This window comes from Bos indicus, chromosome 18 (assembly GCF_029378745.1).
Source record: "Bos indicus isolate NIAB-ARS_2022 breed Sahiwal x Tharparkar chromosome 18, NIAB-ARS_B.indTharparkar_mat_pri_1.0, whole genome shotgun sequence".
NCBI classification, from domain to species: Eukaryota; Metazoa; Chordata; class Mammalia; order Artiodactyla; family Bovidae; genus Bos; species Bos indicus.
In genome coordinates this window covers 19177737-19202477 of record NC_091777.1, presented here as the reverse complement: position 1 = coordinate 19202477, position 24741 = coordinate 19177737, and the positions used below count along the sequence as shown (strand labels likewise).

The 24741-nt window shown below is 42.5% G+C and overlaps 1 protein-coding gene across 7 annotated transcripts in view; it reads right to left on the bottom strand.

Moving 5' to 3' along the window:
* TENT4B (terminal nucleotidyltransferase 4B) overlaps positions 1 to 24431 on the bottom strand; it is a 73766-nt gene extending 49335 nt beyond the window's left edge. For 2 of the 7 annotated variants that reach the window (XM_070770538.1, XM_070770535.1), the window contains exon 1: positions 23026 to 23857. In XM_070770538.1, coding sequence (XP_070626639.1) covers positions 23026 to 23660 — 635 coding nt within the window. In that variant the 5' untranslated portion in view covers positions 23661 to 23857. Of the gene's footprint in view, positions 1 to 23025; positions 23858 to 24343 lie in introns of those variants that run through there. The other 5 variants (XM_070770537.1, XM_070770534.1, XM_070770532.1 and 2 more) reach the window with 4 other exon arrangements.
* Positions 24432 to 24741: the final 310 nt, after the last annotated feature.

Here is a 24741-nt window from a genome sequence, read left to right as displayed (position 1 = left end):
CCTTCTCCTCTTGCCCCCAATTCCTCCCAGCACCAGAGTCTTTTCCAATGAGTCAACTCTTCCCATGAGGTGGCCAAAGTACTGGAGTTTCAGCTTTAGCATCATTCCTTCCAAAGAAATCACGGGGCTGATCTCCTTCAGAATGGACTGGCTGGATCTCCTTGCAGTCCAAGGGACTCTCAAGAGTCTTCTCCAACACCACACTTCAAAAGCATCAATTCTTCGGCACTCAGCCTTCTTCACAGTCCAATTCTCACATCCATACATGACTACTGGAAAAACCATAGCCTTGACTAGAGGGACCTTTGTTGGCAAAGTAATGTCTCTGCTTTTGTATATGCTATCTAGGTTGGTCATAACTTTCCTTCCAAGGAGTAAGAGTCTTTTAATTTCATGGCTGCAGTCACCATCTGCAGTGATTTTGGAGCCCCCAAAAATAAAGTCTGACACTGTTTCCACTGTTTACCTATTTCCCATGAAGTGATGGGACCGGATGCCATGATCTTTGTTTTCTGAATGTTGAGCTTTAAGCCAACTTTTTCACTTTCCACTTTCACTTTCATCAAGAGGCTTTTGAGTTCCTCTTCACTTTCCGTCATAAGGGTAGTGTCATCTGCATATCCGAGGTTATTGATATTTCTCCCGGCAATCTTGATTCCAGCTTGTGCTTCTTCCAGTCCAGCATTTCTCATGATGTACTCTGCATATAAGTTAAATAAGCAGGGTGACAATATACAGCCTTGACGGACTCCTTTTCCTATTTGGAACCAGTCTGTTGTTCCATGTCCAGTTCTAACTGTTGCTTCCTGACCTGCATACAGATTTCTCAAGAGGCAGGTCAGGTGGTCTGGTATTCCCATGTGTTTCACAATTTTCCACAGTTTATTGTGAGCCACACAGTCAAAGGCTTTGGCATAGTCAATAAAGCAGAAATAGATGTTTTTCTGGAACTCTCTTGCTTTTTCCATGATCCAGCGGATGTTGGCAATTTGATCTCTGGTTCCTCTGCCTTCTCTAAAACCAGCTTGAACATCTGGAAGTTTATGGTTCACTTATTGCTGAAGCCTGGCTTGCAGAATTTTGAGCATTACTTTACTAGCATGTGAGATGAGTGCAATTGTTTAAAATTTAACAAAAATCCCTGGGTCATAAATTGTACATGATTTATCATATATTTCAATAAGGGAATTCAAATCTATATGAACACAGATGGTTTGACTCTAAACTAATAAAATGCATTGAAGGTGCTCCATCTTCACATTTAAATACAAAAAAGCACTTGACTCTCCAACAATAAATACTCTTCCTTAAAAACAACCCAGACACCATTCTCGCAGAAAAAGGGGTAAAGCACTTTAAGTACAAGATCAAATTTTTTAAAACTCTTAATAATCTCAAATTCCTTAGTAAGCATTTTTACTTTTCAGCCAAAAAACAAGTGTTACAAAGCCTTAGCCAAATTTCACCTCATTAAGATGGTGCTTGTTGCCCACATGAACTATCTTGAAGTCCTTTCATTCACTTGGTCTGGTTTTAAACAATACAGAAAAGTTAGTGGGGAGGCAAAAGACATTCCATTTAGAGTGTAACCATGAAGGACTTCAAGCATCTCATCTCCCACCCCCGACTAGGAATGCTTCTAACAGTAGCGGGGTCTCAGAGTTCCGAGCTCCCCAGGGGATGCTGACCACTGGACAGGTTTGAGAACCATGCTTTAAAAAGATCCTTTTAAGTAGTTCTTTTCAATCCATGCTGCATGGATGAGCATGCCTCATCATGAATATGATTATTATTTTTTAAATATGACATGACACCCATTATTACCCACTGTGTGTGCTCATTCATGTCCAAATCATTGCCAACTCCATGGACTGTAGCCCACCAGACTCCCCTGTCCATGGAACTTTGCAGGCAAGAATACTGGAGTGGGTTGCCATTCCCTACTCCAGTGTATCTTCCCTACCCAGGGACTGAGCCTGCTGCATCTAGTCCATCTCCTGCACTGGCAGGTGGATCGTTTACCAAAGACGCCCCCATTGCTCTCTGCAGACCTATTATGTCAGAATCTCTGAGAGGTGGGTTCCGGTCATTAGAATTTTTTTTAATTTTTTTAAAAAACTTCCTCCAATTGAGAACTCTTGTGTTGAAGTAACTGGTTTAGGAACTGCTCTTACCAAGCTCATTAAGCAGAATATCATTATCTGCACAGGCTGTAGGAAACACAACAGCAGCCAGAGGAGGAGGTGAAACATCAACCCCCAATTTTATTCTGAAATCTGGTGAAGTCCTTTAACCTCTCTGAGGTTCAAATTATTGGTTTTTTAAAGGACTGGATTGGAATAAATTACCTCTGAAGAGCCTCTGATCTCAAACCCCATGATGATTCTACCATGCAGCTACAAATCAGTCCAGTCCATACGCAGTGTCCTTAAATAAATGCATGAATTTCTTCGGAGAGTATCAGTTCATCATATATACAGTCCTGTACTCATCTACATAAAAGTTCTATTCTTCATGACACCGTAAGAATTCCTAAGTGAACATAATTAGATTCTATCAAATCAATCACAAATGAAAATTAAACTAGTAATGTAAGTCTCAAATACAAACATTTGCAATAAAGAAATTTTAAAAATAACTCTTTCATCTTTTCTTTGTCAATGTTCTGATTTAATTTTTTTTTCCAGTTTCAAAAGCTGTGGTAAAACATACATTAAAATTTGCCATTTTAATCATTTTAAGTGTGCATTTCTATATTAAGATACACACACCTTGTGTAACTATCACCACTAGTTATCTACAGAACTTTTTAAAAAAACTACTGAAGTATGATTGACACATAAGATATTTAATGTATATTACACTTGTAAAACTATCACCAACTAACAAGGGCAGAAACATATCCAACACCTTCCAAAAGTTTCTTCCTGCCCCTTTTAATGTGTTAATGTGCTGTAAGAATATGTAAAAAAATGATATCCTCTCTTAGCACATCATAACACACAATAGATGATTAGTTACAGCCATTATGCTGTATAGAGCTTCAGAACTTGTTTACATTGCATACCTGAAACTTCATTCCAGAACTTTTTAATCTCCCCAAATGAAACTCTGCACTCACTAAACACTAACTGCCCATTCTCTTCTCCCTCATCCGTAAGCCCCTAGCAATCACTGTTCTGCTTTTTGTCTCTATGAATTTTAACTACTCCCTACACATCTCACAGAAGTAGAATCATTCAGTATCTGTCTGCTGTGACTGGCTTTTTTCCACTTAGCACATCCTTAAGTTTCATCCCCATCACAGCATGTGTTGGACTCTCCTTCCTTCATGAAGCTGAATGGTGTTCCACTGTATGTCTATTATCACATCATCCATCAATGAACCCTTGGGTTGTTTCATTCTGATTTTTTTAACTGTTTGTTACTTTGAAGTCTCATACAATAAAAGGGAAAAACTTTACATCAGTACATTTTTTTGGAGGGAAAAAAAAAGTCCCATAAGCAAACCACATTCTGGGCCATAAAACACATCTTAACAAATTCCAAAGAATGGAATCACACTAAGTATGCTCTCAGACCACTACAGAATTAAACTAGAAATTGGTAATTAAAAAACAGTGGGAAAATCCCAAAATACAGTATCCGGACATTAAATATACAAAACTTGGAGACTAAATACTTGGAAAATTAAATAAAATTTGGGTCAAAGAAGAAGTCTCAAGAGATTGTCCTAACTAAATGAAAATGGAAATACAACTTATCAAAACTTGTGTTGTGCAGGGAAAGCAGAACACAGAGGAAAATTCATAAATTTATAGCATTTATTTGCACTAAATGCAAATATTAGAAAAGAGGAGAGATCCAAAAATCAATTATCTACATTTCTACATTAGGAAACTCAAAGAGATGAACAAATTATGTTCAAAGTAAGGATAAAAAAATAAAATTTGAGTAGAAATCAGAGAAAAACAGAAATCTATAGAGAAAAATCAATGAGACAAAAGTTGACTCTTTCAAAACATCAATGAAATGGATAAGCCTCTGGCCAAACTGAGAAAAAAGACAGACAACACTAACTACTGATATCAGAAATGAAAGAAGGGTCATCACTGCTGATCCTATGGGTATTAACAGGGTAATAAAGGAACATTATGAATCCACAAATTTGGTAAATTTTGGTCTAGGTAAAACAGACCAATTCCTTGAAAGAGGCAATCTACCAGAATTTATGCAAGAGCAACAATCGGAATAGGCCTATATCTATTAAATAATTAACGACCCTCTTAAAATAAAAAGCACCAACCCCAGATGGGTTCACTAGGGAAATCTACCAAAGACTGAAGGAAGAAATTATCTCAATTCTCCACAATCTCTTCCAGAACATAGAAGCAGAGGAACGTTTCTACCTCATTCTCTGAGACCATCAGCCTAATCCTCAAACCAAGGACTTTATAAGAACAAAAAAACTACAGACCAGTATCTCTCCTGAACACAGAAGTAAAAATATGAGCAAAATATGAGTAAATCAAATCCAACAATGTACAAAAAGAATTATACACCATGACCAACTGGGATTTATTCCAGGTATCCAAGACTGAGTCAACATTCAAAAATAAATTTACATCACATCAACAGACTAAAGAAGAAAAATCAGATAGTCATATTAAATTGACAGAAAAAGCATTTGGAAAAAAATCTAACACCCAATCAAAACTACTCAGCAAGGGAATTCCCTGGCAGTCCAGTGGTTAGGACTCCATGCTTCCACTTCAAGGGGCATGGATCCAATCCCTTGTTAGGGAACTATTAGGTTGGTGCAAAAGTAATAGTGGGTTTTGCACTGCTGAATTTTGTTCTTTGATATTGAAATACATTATTAAATAAATGTGGTTACATTATACATCATTTTAATGCACATTTCTCACTTTATGTTTTTTGCTAATGACACTTGCTGTTTTATTTTTTATTTTAGACTTTAAAAATGGTATTAGGGTACACGTGTCTCTTTCCCTTCTGGTTTCCTCAATGTGTATGCCCAGCAGTGGGATTGCTGGATCATAAGGTAGTTTTATTTCCAGTTTTTTAAGGAATCTCCACACTGTTCTCCAGAGTGGCTGTACTAGTTTGCATTCCCACCAGCAGTGTAAGAGGGTTCCCTTTTCTCCACACCCTCTCCAGCATTTATTGCTTGTAGACTTTTGGATCGCAGCCATTCTGACTAGCGTGAAATGGTACCTCATAGTGGTTTTGATTTGCATTTCTCTGATAATGAGTGATGTTGAGCATCTTTTCATGTGTTTGTTAGCCATCTGTATGTCTTCTTTGGAGAAATGTCTATTTAGTTCTTTGGCCCATTTTTTGATTGGGTCATTTATTTTTCTGGAGTTGAGCTGGAGGAGTTGCTTGTATATTTTTGAGATAAGTTGTTTGTCCGTTGCTTCATTTGCTATTATTTTCTCCCATTCTGAAGGCTGCCTTTTCACCTTGCTAATAGTTTCCTTTGTTGTGCAGAAGCTTTTAAGTTTAATTAGGTCCCATTTGTTTATTTTTGCTTTTATTTCCAATATTCTGGGAGGTGGGTCATAGAGGATCCTGCTGTGATGTATGTCGGAGAGTGTTTTGCCTATGTTCTCCTCTAGGAGTTTTATAGTTTCTGGTCTTACGTTTAAATCTTTAATCCATTTTGAGTTTATTTTTGTGTATGGTGATGAATGGATAAGAAAGCTGTGGTACATATACACAATGGAGTATTACTCAGCCATTAAAAAGAATACATTTGAATCAGTTCTAATGAGGTGGATGAAACTGGAGCCTATTATACAGAGTGAAGTAAGCCAGAAAGAAAAACACCAATACAGTATATTAACGCATATATATGGAATTTAGAAAGATGGTAACAATAATCCTGTGTACGAGACAGCATAAGAGACACTGATGTATAGAACAGTCTTATGGACTCTGTGGGAGAGGGAGAGGGTGGGAAGATTGGGAGAATGGCATTGAAGCATGTATAATATCATGTATGAAACGAGTCGCCAGTCCAGGTTCAATGCACGATACTGGATGCTTGGGGCTGGTGCACTGGGACGACCCAGAGGGATGGTATGGGGAGGGAGGAGGGAGGAGGGAGGAGGGCTCAGGATGGGGAACACATGTATACCTGTGGCGGATTCATTTCGATATTTGGCAAAACCAATACAATATTGTAAAGTTTAAAAATAAAATTTTTTTAAAAAAATTGAAAAAAAAGTTATACAAAAAAATGATATTAGACAAAGCAAACTCAAGAGATCTTTTTATTCAAGTTCAAAATGGGTCATAAAGCAGCAGAGACAACTCGAAACATCAACAACGTGTTTGGCTCATGAACTGCTAGCAAACGCACAGAGTAGTGGTTGTTCAAGGAGTTTTGCAAAGAAGACAAGAGCCTTGAAGATGAGGAGGGTAATGTCTGACCACTGGAAGTTGACAACTAAGAACCATCACTGAAGCTGATCCTCTTACAACTACACAAGAAGTTGCCGAAGATCGCAACATTGACCATTCTACTGGGCATTTGAAGTAAACTGGTGAAAGGTGAAAAAGCTCAGTGGGCGCCTTGTAAGCTGACTGAAAATCAAAAAAATTGTTGTTTTGAAGTGTCATCTTACTCTACACAACAACAATGAATCATTTCTCAACTGGACTGTGACATGTCACAAAAAGTTTTATATGATAACCGGTGACAACCAGCTCAGTGGCTGGACCGAGAAGGAGCACCAAGCACCTGCCAAAGTCAAACTTGCACCAGAAAAAGGGCCATGATCACTGTTTGGTGGTCTGCCGCTAGTTTGATTCACTACAGCGTTCTGAATCCTGGCAAAAACATTACATCTGACAAGTATGCTCAGCAAATCGACGGGATGCACTGAGAACTCCAGGGACTACAGCAGGCGTTAGTCAACAGAAAGGGCCCAGTTCTTCTCCACGCCTGTCTGCATGTTGCACAACCAACGCTTCAAAAGTCAAATGAATTGGGCTATGAAGTTGTGCCTCACCCACCATATTCACCTGACTTCTCGCCAATGGATAACTACTTCTTCAATCCTCTAGACAACTTTTTGCAGGCAAAACGTTCCACAACCAGCAGGAGGCAGAAAATGCTTTCCAAGAGTTCACTGAAGCCTGAAGCACGGATTCTTACACTATAGAAACAAACTTCTTTCTCAGTGGCAAAAATGTGCTAATTGTAATGGTTCCTATTTTGATTAATAAAATGTGTTTAACCCTAGTTATAATACAGTGATTTAAAATTCACAGTCCGAAACAGTGATTACTTTTGTACCAACCTAATTAAGATCAAGCTGGTTTTAGAAAAGGCAGAGGAACCAGACACCAAATTGCCAACATCCGCTGGATCATGAAAAAAGCAAGAGAGTTCCAGAAAAACATCTATTTCTGCTTTATTGACTATGCCAAAGCCTTTGACTGTGTGGATCACAATAAACTGTGGAAAATTCTGAAAGAGATGGGAATACCAGACCACCTGACCTGCCTCTTGAGAAACCTGTATGCAGGTCAGGAAGCAACAGTTAGAACTGGACATGGAACAACAGACTGGTTCCAAATAGGAAAAGGAGTATGTCAAGGCTGTATATTGTCACCCTGCTTATTTAACTTATATGCAAAGTACATCATGAGAAACGCTGGACTGGAAGAAGCACAAGCTGGAATCAAGATTGCCGGGAGAAATATCAATAACCTCAGATATGCAGATGACACCACCCTTATGGCAGAAAAGTGAAGAGGAACTCAAAAGCCTCTTGATGAAAGTGAAAGTGGAGAGTGCAAAAGTTGGCTTAAAGCTCAATATTCAGAAAACGAAGATCATGGCATCCGGTCCCATCGCTTCCTGGGAAATAGATGGGGAAACAGTGGAAACAGTGTCAGACTATTTTTTTGGGCTCCAAAATCACTGCAGATGGTGACTGCAGCCATGAAATTAAAAGACTCTTACTCCTTGGAAGGAAAGTTATGACCAACCTAGATAGCATATTCAAAAGCAGAGACATTACTTTGCCAACAAAGGTCCGTCTAGTCAAGGCTATGGTTTTTCCTGTGGTCATGTATGGATGTGAGAATTGGACTGTGAAGAAGGCTGAGTGTCGAAGAATTGATGCTTTTGAATTGTGGTGTTGGAGAAGACTCTTGAGAGTCCCTTGGACTGCAAGGAGATCCAACCAGTCCATTCTGAAGGAGATCAGCCCTGGGATTTCTTTGGAAGGAATGATGCTAAAGCTGAAACTCCAGTACTTTGGCCACCTCATTCGAAGAGTTGACTGATTGGAAAAGACTCTGATGCTGGGAGGGATTAGGGGCAGGAGGAGAAGGGGACGACAGAGGATGAGATGGCTGTATGACATCACCGACTCGATGGACTGAGTTTGAGTGAACTCTGGGAGTTGGTGATGGACAGGGAGGCCTGGCATGCTGCAATTCATGGGGTCGCAAAGAGTCGGACACGACTGAGCGACTGAACTGAATAAACTGAAAGTGTTAAAGATTTACTCCCAGCAGGAATCCTTCCTGTTATATGCTTATGGGTTACATTAGCCTAAGGCTAAAGAGTATTAGCACAAGATGAAGAAACATAATCCAAGTTTAATTTAAAGGAAAAAACAAATGTATTACTCCTGGTTGTTGAGGTAAGGCTATGAGAATTCTGCCTCCTGAGCAGAGGCTCACAGGCCACTACATCCATCGTGGTTTTCTTCAGCTACCACAAGCTGAAAGCAAAGGTCAGGTGTGGCTATGGGCCAAGGGGTCCCCTGATAATCCCAGCCGCCGCCCAAAGGCCAAGGACAGCTCACGACTGCCTTTCCCACATACCACGCACTAGTCGGCCCAAAGCCCGCTTCAGCTTCCTGCAGCCCACCCTGCTTCTCTTTCCTGAAGGATGACAGCTCATTAAGAGAGCTAGTTAAAAAGTTATATCCCCTTTCTCACTCTTACCCTGTTTTCACTATGAGAACTGCATTTCAGGACAGCCAAATGGCTGAGAACGAAATGTTTCTGCTTTTACGAGTGTTCCAGCTAATAGCTGAGAAAAGATCAAGAGAATAAGATATCACAATGTTTACAACCCTAATAATGAACTAACACATATAAACAATGATCATTAATGACTACTAATATTACAAAAAGAAAGACATTCAGACACTCTGTCTCTCCTGGGGAAAGTACACACCACTGTCTATGAAGCATTCTTGCAAACAACAAAAAAATCTGAACAAGCCTCTAGATCTAATTACAAACTTAGAGAAAAACCAGGGGGACAACGGAACATATTAAATTGATACCACAGGAATGCAATTATTAATAGCAAAACTCAGAAAGTAGAAGAGTCTTTAGGAAAAACAACCCAGTTTCTTCGACAAATAAATTAATAGGAGGGAAAACAGATGACAGAGAAGCTGTTGATAAGAAGACTTAAAAGGCATTTCAACCAACAGCAATGCAAGAAACTCATCTGGATTCTGATTTGAACAAACTGTTAAAAAAAAAAAATTATGGGAGAGGAAATATAAACGTTGGATATCTGATGCAACTAAGGAGTTATCTGGGCTTCCCCTGTGGCTCAGCTGGTAAAGAATCTGCCTGCATTGTGGGAGACCTGGGTTCCATCCCTGGGTTGGGAAGATCCCCTGGAGAAGGGAATGTATACAGGACTGAGCGACTTTCACTTTCACTTTCTAAGGAGCTATTGTAATCTGTTCATTCAGGTTTAATATGGTATTATGATAATGGTTTCTTTAAAAATCCTTATCTAGAGACACATATAAATATATTTATGTAAATGATGTGACACTTGGAATTTGTTTCAAAATAAAGTGGGGTGGAAATGGATTGACATGCAGGTAAAATGAGTTTGGTCATGGGTTGATGACTGTCAAAGTTTCGTGATGAATACATGGACATTCATTATCTCTTCCGTCTAACTCCATACTGTTTGTAATTTTCCATAATAAAAAGGTTTAAAGAAATGAAGTAATTTCAGATCTCACAATTCCTGAGAAAGGTCAACCATCATAGTAGATCCTGCTCCTCATCTATCTCAATTATGCTAAATACCACACAGTTGGTCCTCCGTATCCATGGATCAAAATTTCAGTTGAAGTTGGTTGATTCTGGCAGGTGCAAACCCCACGGATAGACAGGGCCAACTGTATTCACTGCACTACACTATTTTTCATAAGGGATTGCACATTCCATATTTTGGTATTGACAGGGGCTCATGGAACCCAGGGACAACTGTATATCCAACCTATTCCAGTAGGGTTTATCATATGAAACCCATACAATCAATTTGTCCTTTCCAATCCTCCACAACCTAACCAATCTTTCAAAACAGCAAAAATCTCCACTCTTCTCAAAGTTTGCCTTATCTCACTAGTCATAAGCAACCTCTCCACCTTATCTATTAATAGTTTATCCAACCAGCCCGTAATTTCCTAGAAGGCAGAGAATGTTCTCTGTCTTTACTTCCCACAAAAAGCCTAGCACAGTGGCTTGCATAGAGCAGTTGATTTTCCAACCAAAAAATGTGTGGCTCATTCTGGTCTATTCAGAGATGAGTCACAAAATAGTAAGTAATATAGAATCAAAAAGAGTGGGTATGTTTGCAAAATCTACAGGTCATAAGGAACAGATGAACATACTGTGGTAGATCCATACAATGGAATGCTACTCGGCATTCAGAACTAACAAACAACAATGCCACACACAATATGGATGGATCTCCAAAACACCATGGTGAGAGACAGAAGTCAGGTGCAGAAGACTATCTACTATATACGAATTTAACTCCGTTTAATTGAAATCCCAGAAAAGGCAAACGTGGGTGCTTAGGGCAAAGGATGGAGGGAAAGAATGGCTGAATTGGCATGAGGGTACCTTCTGTACCTTTTGAGTGATGGAAATAGTCTATATCTTCTTCCTACTTACTGACTGTTATGGTTACACAACTGTATATATTTTCAAAAGTCACCTACTTGTACAATTTAAATGGGTGAATTTTACTCTATGTAAGTTATATTCTAATAAAAACTATAAATCATAAGATCAGAATTTTAAATTACATGTATTTGTAATAGGACAGATCAAGGGCTCTTACAAATTAATAAGACAAACATTTCCAAGAGAAAGATAGGCAAGGAAAATAAGAAATTGAAAAGAAAAATACACAGACAAGTAAAGGCATGCACAAATGAAATCAGTAAGTTACTATTTTTTACCTATAAAATTGGCAAGAAATTGTTTTCTTTTGTATTCTGACTGAGTGACTTCACTTTCACTTTTCACTTTCATGCATTGGAGAAGGAAATGGCAACCCACTCCAGTGTTCTTGCCTGGAGAATCCCAGGGACGGGGGAGCCTGGTGGGCTGCCGTCTATGGGGTCGCACAGAGTCGGACACAACTGAAGCGACTTAGCAGCAGCAGCAGCAGCAGCATTGGTGAAAATTTGGACTCATGCACACTAATGACATTAGGGTAAATTGACTTGATCTTCCCCAGGAAATTTTGGCAAAAGCCTTAAAAGATATAAACACTCTCCAATCTAAAACTTCATCCTCAAGAAATAACCACATGACAAGACAATTTAAGGGGAAAGAACAGTCTTTAACAAATGGTGCTGAGACAACCTGATATCCACAGGCAAAAGAATGAAGTTGGATGTCTACCTCACACCATATATAAAAGTGAATTCAAATGGATCAGAGACCTAAATATAAGAGCTAAAAATATAAAACTCTTAAAAGAAAAAATAAGGGTCTATTTTTCTGATCTTGGATTACACAATGGTTTCTTAGATATGACACATAAAGCACAAATAACAGGGGGAAAAATGGATAAATTGGAATTTATAAGATAGAAATAACAAAACTTTTGCTTCAAAGGATAATATCAAGAAAGTATAAAGACAGTCCACAGAATAGGGGAAAGTATCTACAAATCACCCATCTGATAAGGGTCTATAATCCAGAATACATAAGGAACTCCTATAATAAACAGTAAAAAGACAATCCACTAAAAAAAAGAAAACACGGGCAAGCAACCTGAATAGACATTTCTTCAAAGAAAACATACATGCAGCCTACCAGCACATGCAAAGATGCTCAAGAACTTCCTTAGTCATTAGGGAAATGCAATCAAAAACACAAAGAGATACCACATCACTTCACACTCACTGCTGCTGCTGCTGCTGCTGCTAAGTCACTTCAGTCGTGTCCGACTCTGCTTGACCCCATAGATGGCAGCCCACCAGGCGCCCCTGTCCCTGGGATTCTCCAGGCAAGCACACTGGAGAGGGTTGCCATTTCACACTCACTAGGATGGCTATAATCAGAAAGACAGATAATGACAAGTGTTGACAAGAACATGGAGAAACTAGAAACCCTCAGTCACTGCCGGTGGTGAGAATGAAAAATACTATTGCCACTTTATATAATCCAGCAATTCTACTACTGGGCACTTAACCCAAGAAAAATGAAAGCACATATCTACAAAAGATTCTGTATATGCATGTTCATTATTTATAATAGCCAAAAAGATGGAAACAAACCAAATGTCCACCAGCTAATAAACAGATAAAGAAAATGTGGTATATTCGTACACGGGGATATTTAGGCATAAAAGAAATGAAAGACTGATACATGTTACAACATGAATAAACACTGAGAACATGTTTTCATGAAACAAAAGCCAAACACAAAGGGCCACATATTACATGATCCCATTCTTATGAAATGTCCAGAAATCATAAATCCACAGGGACAGAAAGTCTGTCTGAGGCTCCCAGGATCTGAAGGAGAAGGGAAGAGTGGAGAGCAATGATGGGTACAGGGTTTAAGAGAGCTGTGATGATTACACAATCTTGTAATATTCTAAAAACCACTGGACTGTACATTTTAAAAGGGCAAATATGACAGCATTATGAATTTTATCTAAGTAAAAATAAGTAAAAAAAATAAATAATCCTCTCTGGGGCAAAGGGTTAGCTAAAGACACATCTTTTATAAAAAACAAAAGATTGGAAAAACATACTAAATGTTCACCTGGGAGCTGGTGAAATAAATTAAGGTGCATTCAACCAAGGGACTATCACGTCCACACACAGTAGGTACACAGAGTCATACTAAGGGTAATGAGGTATTTAAAAATTCTGTAGAAATGTATTTCATATGCAAGATATTTGTTATATTAATACATTTTTTTAACTCAAAAAAGGATGCCTACAGGACTTCCCTAGTGGTACAGTGGATAGAAATCTGCTTGCCAATGTAGGGGGACACAGGCTCGATCCCTGGTTCAGGAAGATTCCACGTGCCCTGGAGCAACAAACCTCGTTCACCACAACTACTGAAGCCCACACTCTAGGGACCCCAAGCCACAAGTACTGAGCGCAAGTACTGCAACTACGGAAGCCCGTGTGGCCAGAGCCTGTGCTCCGCGACGAAAGAATCCATGGTAATCAGAAGCCCGCGCACTCAATGAAGAGCAGCCCCTGCTCGCCGCAAAGCCTGTGCACAGCAACGAAGACCCTGGGCAACTAAACATAAATACATTTTTAAAAATTTTAAGTCTTAAAAACAAAAGTATGCCCACAATAGTCTGATGCCCTTCTCCCAAAGTAGAAAACAATCTTAGAAACCAGTTCTAACTTCTGGCCTCCAGACTGCAAGAGAATACATTTCTGTTGTTTAAAAATTTTTTTTCCTTAAATAGGAAAAAAAAAAAAAAAATTAAGCATACCCATAGTGGAATCCATAATGATAGAAAAAACAAAATATATGTATACATACATTAAAAAGTCTAAAAATGTGCTAACAGTAGTTATGTGCTGGTAGTAGTATTCAGTTCAGTTCAGTCACTCAGTCGTGTCCGACTCTCTGCGACCCCATGAATTGCAGCATGCCAGGCCTCCCTGTCTGTCACCATCTCCCAGAGTTCACTCAGACTCACCTCCATCGAGTCAGTGATGCCATCCAGCCATCTCATCCTCTGTCGTCCCCTTCTCCTCTTGCCCCCAATCCCTCCCAGCATCAGAGTCTTTTCCAATGAGTCAACTCTTCGAATGAGGTGGCCAAAGTACTGGAGTTTCAGCTTTAGCATCATTCCTTCCAAAAAAATCCCAGGGCTGATCTCCTTCAGAATGGACTGGTTGGATCTCCTTGCAGTCCAAGGGACTCTCAAGAGTCTTCTCCAACACCACAGTTCAAAAGCATCAATTCTTCGGCGCTCAGCCTTCTTCACAGTCCAATTCTCACATCCATACATGACCACAGGAAAAACCATAGCCTTGACTAGACGGACCTTTGTTGGCAAAGTAACGTCTCTGCTTTTGAATATGCTATCTAGGTTGGTCATAACTTTCCTTCCAAGGGGTAACCGTCTTTTAATTTCATGGCTGCAGTCACCATCTGCAGTGATTTTGGAGCCCAGAAAAATAAAGTCTGACACTGTTTCCACTGTTTCCCCATCTATTTCCCATGACGTGATGGGACCGAATGCCATGATCTTCGTTTTCTGAATGTTGAACTTTAAGCCAACTTTTTCACTCTCCACTTTCACTTTCATCAAGAGGCTTTTGAGTTCCTCTTCACTTTCTGCTGTAAGGGTGGTGTCATCTGCATATCTGAGGTTATTGATATTTCTCCTGGCAATCTTGATTCCAGCTTGTGCTTCTTCCAGTCCAGCGTTTCTCATGATGCACTCTGCACATAAGTTAAATAAGCAGGGTGACAATATATAGATTTGACGTACTCCTTTTCCTATTTGGAACCAGCCTGTTGTTCCATGTCCAGTTCTAACTGTTGCTTCCTGACCTGCATACAGATTTCTCAAGAGGCAGATCAGATGGTCTGGTATTCCCATCTCTTTCAGAATTTTCCACAGTTTATTGTGATCCACACACTCAAAGGCTTTGGCATAATCAATAAAGCAGAAATAGATGTTTTTCTGGAACTCTCTTGCTTTTTCCATGATCCAGCAGATATTGGTAATTTGATCTCTGGTTCCTCTGCCTTTTCTAAAACCAGCTTGAACATCAGGAAGTTCACAGGTAGTAGTATTAGAGGGGCTATTTTTTCTTCATTTGGTTTAGCTGTATTTTTCTATTTTTTTGACAATTAGCACTTATTAAGTAACAAATAAATATATATTGGTTTTAAAAACAAATATCCTAACAAACAGTGGTATTAACACCTCAAACAAAGCAGAAAATAAAAGGTGAATAAAAGAATAAAGACATCAAATTTAAAACCTCATCACAGGCCTATTTTAGTAAATCCAAATTACTAGACGATAACTCCACAACCACAATCCTAATGCATCCTTACTCTTGCTTTGGCAGAAATCTACAATATAATAAATTTAATTTATAATACAAACGTGACAGTGCTAAAAGTTATGTTATTTTGACAAAATCCAAACAGTGACTCCAAGGGACTGGTAACGAAAAAATAAAAGGCCAGGTCCCAATTCTCAGTCCAGAAAATGGTTCCAATGAAAGTTTATTTTAGCAAAGGTATGAAGATAAAATATTTATTCTACACAGTCTGAAGGTATTGTTCAGATATAAAAATATTGTTAAAAACAAAACCTTACTATCACCATCAACAAAAAAAATCACCACTAAGCACAGGGCTTACTCCCACAAAATACAGCCACGCCAAGAGAAAATAAAGTGTACTCAAAACATATGAAAAGAAGGACTCTAAATTTTGAAATCAACTCTGCAGTTACTCTTTTATATGTTTTTAGTTAAATGAAAATAAAACTCTACTTCATGCCAGTTTCCAAGAAAAAGAAACATGTAAAGGAAACACTGCAAAGTAATTCAAAGATAAGAGAGTTCAAGCGATATTGCTAAAATCAAAGCAAACTGAAAAATAAGGCCCTTTTAAGTTAATTTTACTTAGATTTTTAACTGCAGACGTTCTCAGTACTGCCAAGAAGTTTTTAAAATAAAAATTAAAAAGTTAAAATTAGGTGGAGTTATTCATGAGAAGGTTATTATGATAAAAGCATAATAAACTATTGCTACTCATATGAGAACAGCTAAAATAAAAAAGTGATAATACCAAATGCTGGCAAGGATGCAGAGAAACCAGATCACACATACACTGCTGGCAGGAATGTAATCTGATACAGTGACTCTAGAAAACAGTTTACCCATTTCTTTCAAAATATGTGTTTACCAAATGACCCAGCACTTTTGGGCATTTATCCCTCTAAAATGAAAACATATATTTACATAAAAATGTGTACTTCATGAAACATTTTATTTGCAAAAGCCAAAAATGATATATAAACTCTTCTAGAATGTCCTTCCATCGTTAAACTGTGGTACCTCCAAATTTTGGAACACTGTGCATGCATGCCAAGTCCCTTCAGTCGTGTCCAACTCTTTGCGACCCCATGGTCTGTAGCCCTCCAGGCTTCTCTGTCCATGGGATTCTCCAGACAAGAATACTGGAGTGGATTGCCATGCCCTCCTCCTAAGGATCTCCAGGACCCAGGGATCGAACCCATGTCTCCTGCTGCTCCTGCAGGTGGATTCTCTACCGCTGAGCCACCAAGGAAGCCCTTTGGAACACTGTTGCTGCTGCTGTTGCTAAGTTGCTTCAGTCGTGTCTCAGCATTAAAAAGGAAGGAACGACTGGACCTTCCTGGTGGTCTAATCACTCCCAGTGCAGGAGGCCTGCGTTTGATTCCTGGTTGGGGAACTAGATCCCACATGCCACAACTAAAGATCAGGCATGTGCAACTAAGACCTGGAAGGAACTATTAACCCCACTCCAGTACTGTTGCCTGGAAAATCCCATGGATGGAGGAGCCTGGTGGGCTGCAGGCCATGGGGTCGCTAAGAGTCGGACACGACTGAGCGACTTCACTTCCACTTTTCACTTTCCTGCACTGGAGAAGGAAATGGCAACCCACTCCAGTGTTCTTGCCTGGAGAATCCCAGGGATGGGGGAGCCTGGTGGGCTGCTATCTATGGGGTCGCACAGAGTCGGACACGACTGAAGCGACTTAGCAGCAGCAGCAGCAGCAGCAGCAAGGAATTATGGTAACTGGAAAAAAGTCAAAGTACTATATGATTCCATTTATATAACATTTTCAAAATGAAAAAAAATGTAAATATGGAGAACAGATTAGTAGCCAAAGGTCAGAAATGAGGGGACGTGTGCATGAAAATAAGGGGATAGCATGAGGGATCTTTGAGGTGATGGTATAAGTTCTGTATCTTGATTGTGGTGGTGGTCACACAAATCTACACATGTAATATTTTCACAGAACTAAACACACACACTACACAAATGAGTATATATAGGACTGGCAAAATCTGAATAATGCTATGGATTATAACAATGTCAATTTCCTGGTTTTGAGATTAAACAATAGTTATGTAAGATGTTATCTCTGAGTGAAACTAGGTGAAGGGAACATGGGATCTTTCTGTATTATTTTCTGCCACTTTCTGGGAATCTATATTTCAAAATAAAAAGTTTAAAACAAATTAGATGGGGCTAACACATGAGAAAAATATAACAAATACAAAAGGCTTAACATAGTATATGTTAGTATATGGAACATGGTAAAAAGGCTCCACGAGCATTTTTACAGAATAGAGCATTTTTAATAAAGCAACTAATTTGAAAACATAGGTTTCTGCATACTATTCAAACTATTTCAGCAGAAAGCATGACTTGAGCTACAATTCCAGAGTTCAGCTGTCAGATACTATATGAAATCTCTTATGTACATGGCAAGATTTTTTTTCACATTCTGACACTGTTCACATGATTAAGGAGCCAGTACACAACAAAAACATCTCCACATTCAGTTTTTTCCCAAAATCTTTTAACTCTAACTTCAACATGACCCAAAGCCCTTAAGTATACAGAAGTCTCTAATATCAGCAAGTAACTCACAGGATGGAGTAAATTAACAGCTGCTGTTTGGGTTCAAATTAATGAAAAGTCTAGCTTGAGGGCATCCTCAACATCAATAAATACTCTTAGAAAAAAATAATTTTGTGTCATGTCAAAAATGGTAAAAAAAATGAATTGAAAGTCTTTTTGGTGTTCTGTAGCAACTGAGTCCCTAACAAATATTCTGAGGGTTACAAAGAACATTCTACTGGCCGTCCTCTGAATTCCTGAAGCAGGCTGAGCTGTTCAGCCAGCTCGGCAGGAAAGAGTCAAAACAGGAGTCTCAGTCAGCTGCTGGGAGCTGGACCCTAATTCTCCAATGAGCATCCTCTCTGGCCTCTAGCCCCTTCAAGACTACTCCATACCCATGTGTGTTTAAATGATTAACAATCTCCAGTGCAGTGGGTGTGACCCTGAAACAGTTTTCTCCACTAAATTTTATTCTAAAGGAAAAAGAGAAAGCTGAGTAAAATCACACAACACCTTGCTTTTCTACTTTCCTTAGAAAAAAGTACCTTAAATTTTTCTCAGCTTCATCAGGTATAAGAATACCTAACCACAACTATTTGATCAGTTCAGTATCAGCAAGGGAGCCCATATACTTTCTTCCCATGGCCCTTGCAGATTCCGAACACTAGGATTTACTGATGGGGTTTCACGGAAGAAGTTGTGACATAAGGCCATCTATCACACCAGGACCGGATTGCTGGAACACACACGCCCTCCTCCTCCCTACCTTAGACTTTCCTGGTATCCCTTTTTCACTTTCTCACGCTTCATTTCCAAAAGAAGCTAAACCTTCTGTGTGAACCCAGGGTAGATTCCTGAAAGCTCCAGTCACTGTTCCCTTTTGCCTTTCAACACCTAAAACAGGCTAAAATGCCAATGATTCTGACAGGGTGACACTGTTCATTGTCACAGATTTCAGACAGATGAGTTGTGGCATGGAAGCAGCTTGGTTATACACGGTATACCAGATGTGAGATTCTCAAACACGAATTACATTGTTAGTGTAGAATCTACAGTGCAGAAAACCTAATGTCTTCTTGAAAGCACACTTCAGCACCCAAATACAGAAAAATTCCATAACCTGAAGGTCCTAGTGCACTGAAGAATTCCTGTGGGCTACATACGCAAATACATAGAAATTATGTGCTAGGTCACTTCAGCTGTGTCCGACACTTTGCGACCCTATGGACCGCAGCCCATCAGGCTCCTCTGTCCACAGGATTCTCCAGCCAAGAATACTGGAGTGGGTTGCCATTTCCTTCTCCATCGGATCTTCCCCACCCAGGGCTCAAGCATCTCTTATGTCTCCTGCATTGGCAGGCAAGTTCTTTACCACTAGCGCCACCAAATTATACTTAGAACAAGCCCTTGGACTAAGGCCTCTAAATTCTTTCATATTAATCTGCCCAATCACTCTGGAGCCAGCACTAACATCAATCCCACTGATCATATTGTGTAGAAACAGAAAGAGGCCATAAGGTCAGTGCTGAAGAACAGTGTCAGCATCTTGGACTTAACTGTGCTACGCTGTACAACATACGCAAGGAAGGACACTGCCCCACTGCAGTGCAAACGACTATATCTCAGCCCCCAAATTTCCTCGACCTGCTAGACAGTTCCATCTAAACATCACCGTACCTTTTGCTCCAAACCAATGGTCCTAATCCTTACGTTCAACAATAACATTAACATTTCCCCAGTCACTCAAATTCAAAGCTGTTATTAATACCATGGATTTAAAGCCATGAAGAGAGTTAGAATCTTTTCCATTCTTACTTTGTAGTACCTCTCACATTCATTCTTTCCCATTTCCAACCCCATCATTCCAGTTCAAGAAATTATTCCTTAAACCCAAGTTTCCCAGCAGGGACTTCTTGATGTCCCACTGTCAAATTCATACTCCAAAACATTGTTTTGAACAAGTCATCCAAGCCTTGGAAAAATATTTACAGATCTGGCCACGTGGCCAACATAAGCCTATCCTCATGAGCTTGAGCACCAAGCACCTTCCAAAGGAAGCTTCTAGACACCTGGGCTCAGGACCAAAGCCTCTGAATCTCCAAAAGTTTCCTATGTTTGCTACTTTTTGTCATCTCTTCTTTCTCCATGATGATCAACAATTAAATCTTTGAAAAGAAAAGGGCTTAAAGCTCACTTTCATGAACAACCAGGAGCAGGTGGACTTCTTCCTACACCATGGCCAGCATTGGAAGGGAATGAACCCCCAAAAGTAGAGTAAGTGAAAGCAACTCGATAAAGAAAAAATGGAAAGCAAACAAACTCCCTGGATCAGGGATACCTGGAGAAGGCTGAGATGGTACGCTCAGATGAGAGGAGTCCTTTTGAAAGAGGACTATGAGGATTTCAGGATGCCATGCAAACATCTTACTCTACATTTAAGAAATTTCCATCTTACCTCAACTAAAAAAAGAAAGGAAGAAAGAAGTTTCATCTTAACTAGCAACCTAGTGGATAAAACATATATATAAAAGGAAAATTAAACATAAGCAACTATGCCAAGAGCACAAAACAAGCACTGCAAGATTTTAGAGAAAGTACAAAAAAATCAAGACCATGAGCAATGAACTCAGGATTTTGAACTGCATCTTGGAGTGTTCAGGGAGTGTCAACCTGCTGTGGCAAAACAGAACACAAATAGATCACAGATGTGGGACAGAGTGGGTATCCAGCTGCCCCAGGTTCCAGGCCACTGTTCATGCGCTTTTTCTTCCTCTCCCTACCTAGATGGTCGTGCCAGTTCAGGGGCCAAGGACCACAACAATTTTTTAACCTATTAGCTAACTGTCAGTCACATCCCAAGAACTCTCAATAGTTTTACTATACCTAATGTCAGAATAGCGTAACATTGAGGTGCATTCTGAATTCAGATTTTTTAAAATACCTGTATTAAAAACAGCAAGACTTTCCTAAAAGTTAAGAAATATGGGCCCATAAATCACAACAAGAATTTTTAAGCACTCAGACACTCTTACAAAAACACTTAGGTCCCACTTAATAAAATTTTAAAAATTTAACTGCTGACATCCTCTAAAGGAGAAGGCAAAAGAATGATGAATCGATAAGCAGTTTTAAGACAGGTTTACAATCCGTTTTTAAACAGCAATTCCTCTGGAAATGGAAATTCCTCTCCTTAATCCCTTTGAGGACAATGTAGTATTTGAATCTAGGACTAAGAGTATCTTGCTTCTACCTAAGTTCAAATGTGAGCCTTTTACAGTATCCTCAACATTAAAATAGCAAGTAAAAAGGAATTTCTAAGCTATCAAAGAAAGGCAGCCAGCATTTTGGATTTATAATATACCTTTGCTACATACATAAGCAGACGCTTCAGTAAAACGAAACTAGGGAACTTGGAGGTTTTAACTGACAGTGATTACTTAACTGGAGCTTATTCCTGTGAAATGAAACTATCAGAATCCCTCAATATCAATTTGCCTGTCATCAAACTACAGGTTTATACTTCATCTTGGAAATGCTATCAGGATGGAACCATGAGCCTTTTATTGAAAGAAGATGACCATGGAGAGCGCCCTTGAAGCTTAGCAGTAGAGGACTCAATCCAAAATGATCCCCCCTGGAAAGTGAGGACAGGTTTGACATATACCCCATTGCCAGTCTTAAAATGCTTAACTGCATTTTCCATAAAGGGTGGGAGTTGTAATAGTAGCATAGAGCAGACACCAGCCCACTAGAAGCAGATGGAACCCACCAACTCATTTTACCCAGACCTTCAAAAAGGTACACAGAACTCTCTCTGCTTGCCAAAGCAGGGCAGATCTGAATGGGTGAATCTAAGAAAAGGTTCCACAAGGGACTATTAATGGTGATTTCACCTGCCTACTTGTAACCCATGATGTAAAACAGGATCTGAAGAGTGAAAAGCAATTTTACAGCTCATTCTCCATACTCAAGCTACACACGCACACACACACACACATAACCCAAAACCTTCATTTTACAAAATTTTTGTAAGACTTTGTAGTCTATCCCAGCACAGGGGAAATCAACCTGGAAACAGTCACTGCTTATGTACATAATTCACTAGGGGTCAGGTAAAATTCCATTTTGTAACAGCTGAACTTTAAACAGAAAGTCATTAGTGGTGCAACATTCACTCATTAGCATAAAGTTACCCCCCAGAATGAAAAGCATTGGCTGTCTCTGCCAGGATGACAACTTTACAGTGAGAAACTGGGGCCGAGGACGATGAACTCCTAGAAAGTTCCATGCGCCTGAAAAGAAGAGCTCACCATCTCCACCAGCCTAAGCTTAACTGTCACCTCATTCCTCACTCCCGACACAGCAAGGCATCACTAACATAGGAAATTCTAAGAAATAAAAAATAGAGAGATGGGCCAAAGGGTCAATAGCCAGCAAAGCCTTTCAGGGCTGCCACGATTCCTGTTTGGGATTGGGGGAGGGGGAGGAGCTTTCTGGATGTTTCTATTCTTGGCAAGGAAAGCACCTCCAGGTCCGGTACCGTGAAAAGGCACTAACACAGGAATGTTCTCAGGGAATGAATGATTTGCCTGTGCTAGGCGACTTCATTTTGGGGTGTGATGATGTGGGGGGCAGGGTGGAGAGGGCTAGAGACATGGGGAGAGAAGAGAGAGAAGGTGTGTTTGACTAGGGGGGGATGGGAAGAAAGAGTGGATGGATGGATGGGGGGTGGGGGTGGGGGTGGGGGTGGGGGTGGTCCAGGGAAGATGTGAACGGTTAGGAAGGAGGATGTGAATGACTAAGGGAGGTGAGGGGAGGTTGTGGAGGGTTGAGAGGATGTCCAGAAAAGGCGTGGAGCTGAGAGGGAGGGGGCAAAGGTGTGGACTGCTAACGAAGGTTGAGAGAAGGTGTGGACGGAGAAGGGACGCCATCAGACCCCTGAGGACCAGTAACTAAGGCAGGCCGAGGTTGGGGGGGGCCTCACCCAGGCTCCCCCCCCAGCCCCCCCTCTGTGGGCGTGTGCCCGGCTGCGCGTGTGCAAGGGCCAGGCCACCAGGCCGCAAGGCCACCACTCACCCCACGACTCCCTGGTTGTAGTTCCTCCGCTTCCACGGGGTCCCGCTGTACACGCCCCCGCCGCCGTCTGCCCGGCCGCCCCCCGGGGCCCGCCCTCCGCTGGGCTGCAGCAGGCTATAGTTGAGTCCGTAGGTGCTAGCCTTGTTGTCCCGCTTCCTCTTGTTGCTGCTGCCCGAGGCTGGGTCCGCGGGTTCCGCGGCGGGGACGGCGGTCGAGGAGTGCGGGGACGGGGACGCCGAGGGGGATGGGGACGCAGAGGGGCCCGCGGCGGCTCGACGGGCCCAGGCCGCGGGCTGGTGGTGGTTGTTGTTGTTGTTGGTCGTCTCCAGGGGCAGGAAGTCCCGCTGCTCCGCCTGCTGCGCGTGGCCGCCCAGCAGGCGCTCCCCGGAGCGGTACATGCCGGCCGGGGCCGGGGCCGGGGCAGCGCCGCTGGGGCTGCCGGTGCTGCTGCCGCTCCCGCCGGTGGCCGTGCTGCTGCCGCCGCCGCCGCCGCCGCCGCTCGCGCCGCCGCTGCTGTGACAGTGGTGGTTGAAGTAGAGGTTCCTCAGTCCCTGGGTGGTCTCCCAGATCTGCATCCACAGACTGTTGGACGGTCCGAGCTGCTCTGGCTGGAACCAGGCGATCCTCGGATCCATCAAACGGCGGCGGCCGCTGCCCCCGCCCCTCCCGGCTGCCCGCAGGGCCGCCGCCGCCGCCGCCGCGCCTCAGGCGCACGCCCGGCCTCGGCTGCTGCTGCTGCTGCTGCTGCTGCCGCTGCCGCTGCCGCTGCTACTGCTGCTCGGGGCCCGCCGCGGGCGGCGCGGTCGCGCAAGGAGCCCGGCCGGCGCAGGCGGCGTCGCTCCCGCCCTCGGGGGCTCTGCGGGCCCTCCCCCCCTCCCTCCGCCCCTCTGCCAAGCCCCTGTCACCGGGGTCCCCGTGCAAATGGCGGCGGCAGCGGCTGCTCCTGAGAAGGGCTAGCGGCGGCGGCGGCGGCGGCGGCTGCGGCGCGGCGGCGGCGGCGGCGGCGGCGGCGGCGGCGGCGGCGGCGGCGGCGGCGGCGGCGGCGGCAGGCGGGGGGGGGGGGACGCGCCTGCTCCGTAGCGCCCTTGCTCCTCCGGGCCCGGGGCGGGGCCTCCGTCGGCTCCGCCCCGCTCGCTCCGCCCCCGCCCCGCCCCTCCCTCCCGTGCTTGCCCCGCCCCCGCCGGGCCGAGCCGCCAGTCCAGCCCCAGAGGCCGCGCTGTGCGTCACAGAGGCTGCGGTGTGGCGCGTCTAGGAGCCGCAACCGCCCGGTCTAACCGTCCCGACCCCGGCTAGGGAGGGGGGCAGGGGTCGCACGTACCTGGGCGTCAGGGCACCCCTGACGCGCGTGCCGCCTCCAGTCTCAGTTTCCTGGCCCCCGAGGCTGGGTGAGGCCGGACGTAGGCCTGTCGCCGCCAGCTCCGGAGGGAATAGATTGTGGGCGGTGCCGCCCCGCCCACTCTCCCCTCCCCCAGGCTGCAGCGCCAGGATCCTCGGGCTTCTCTAACCCCTCCCAGGATAGATCTCCGCTCTAAGCACCGTTCCAGAGGGCGGAAAGTGCGTCCCTCTTTCCAGCAGAGCACGTGTCCGGGACCCTGCCCGGATGCAAGCTGCGCTGGTTCCTCTGTTGCTTGGCCACCCGGTTGCCCCCAGCGCCCTCCCTGCCGCGCCCTGGCCAGAACTGGGAGCCGCAGGACTTGGTGGAGCGTTTCCCCACGC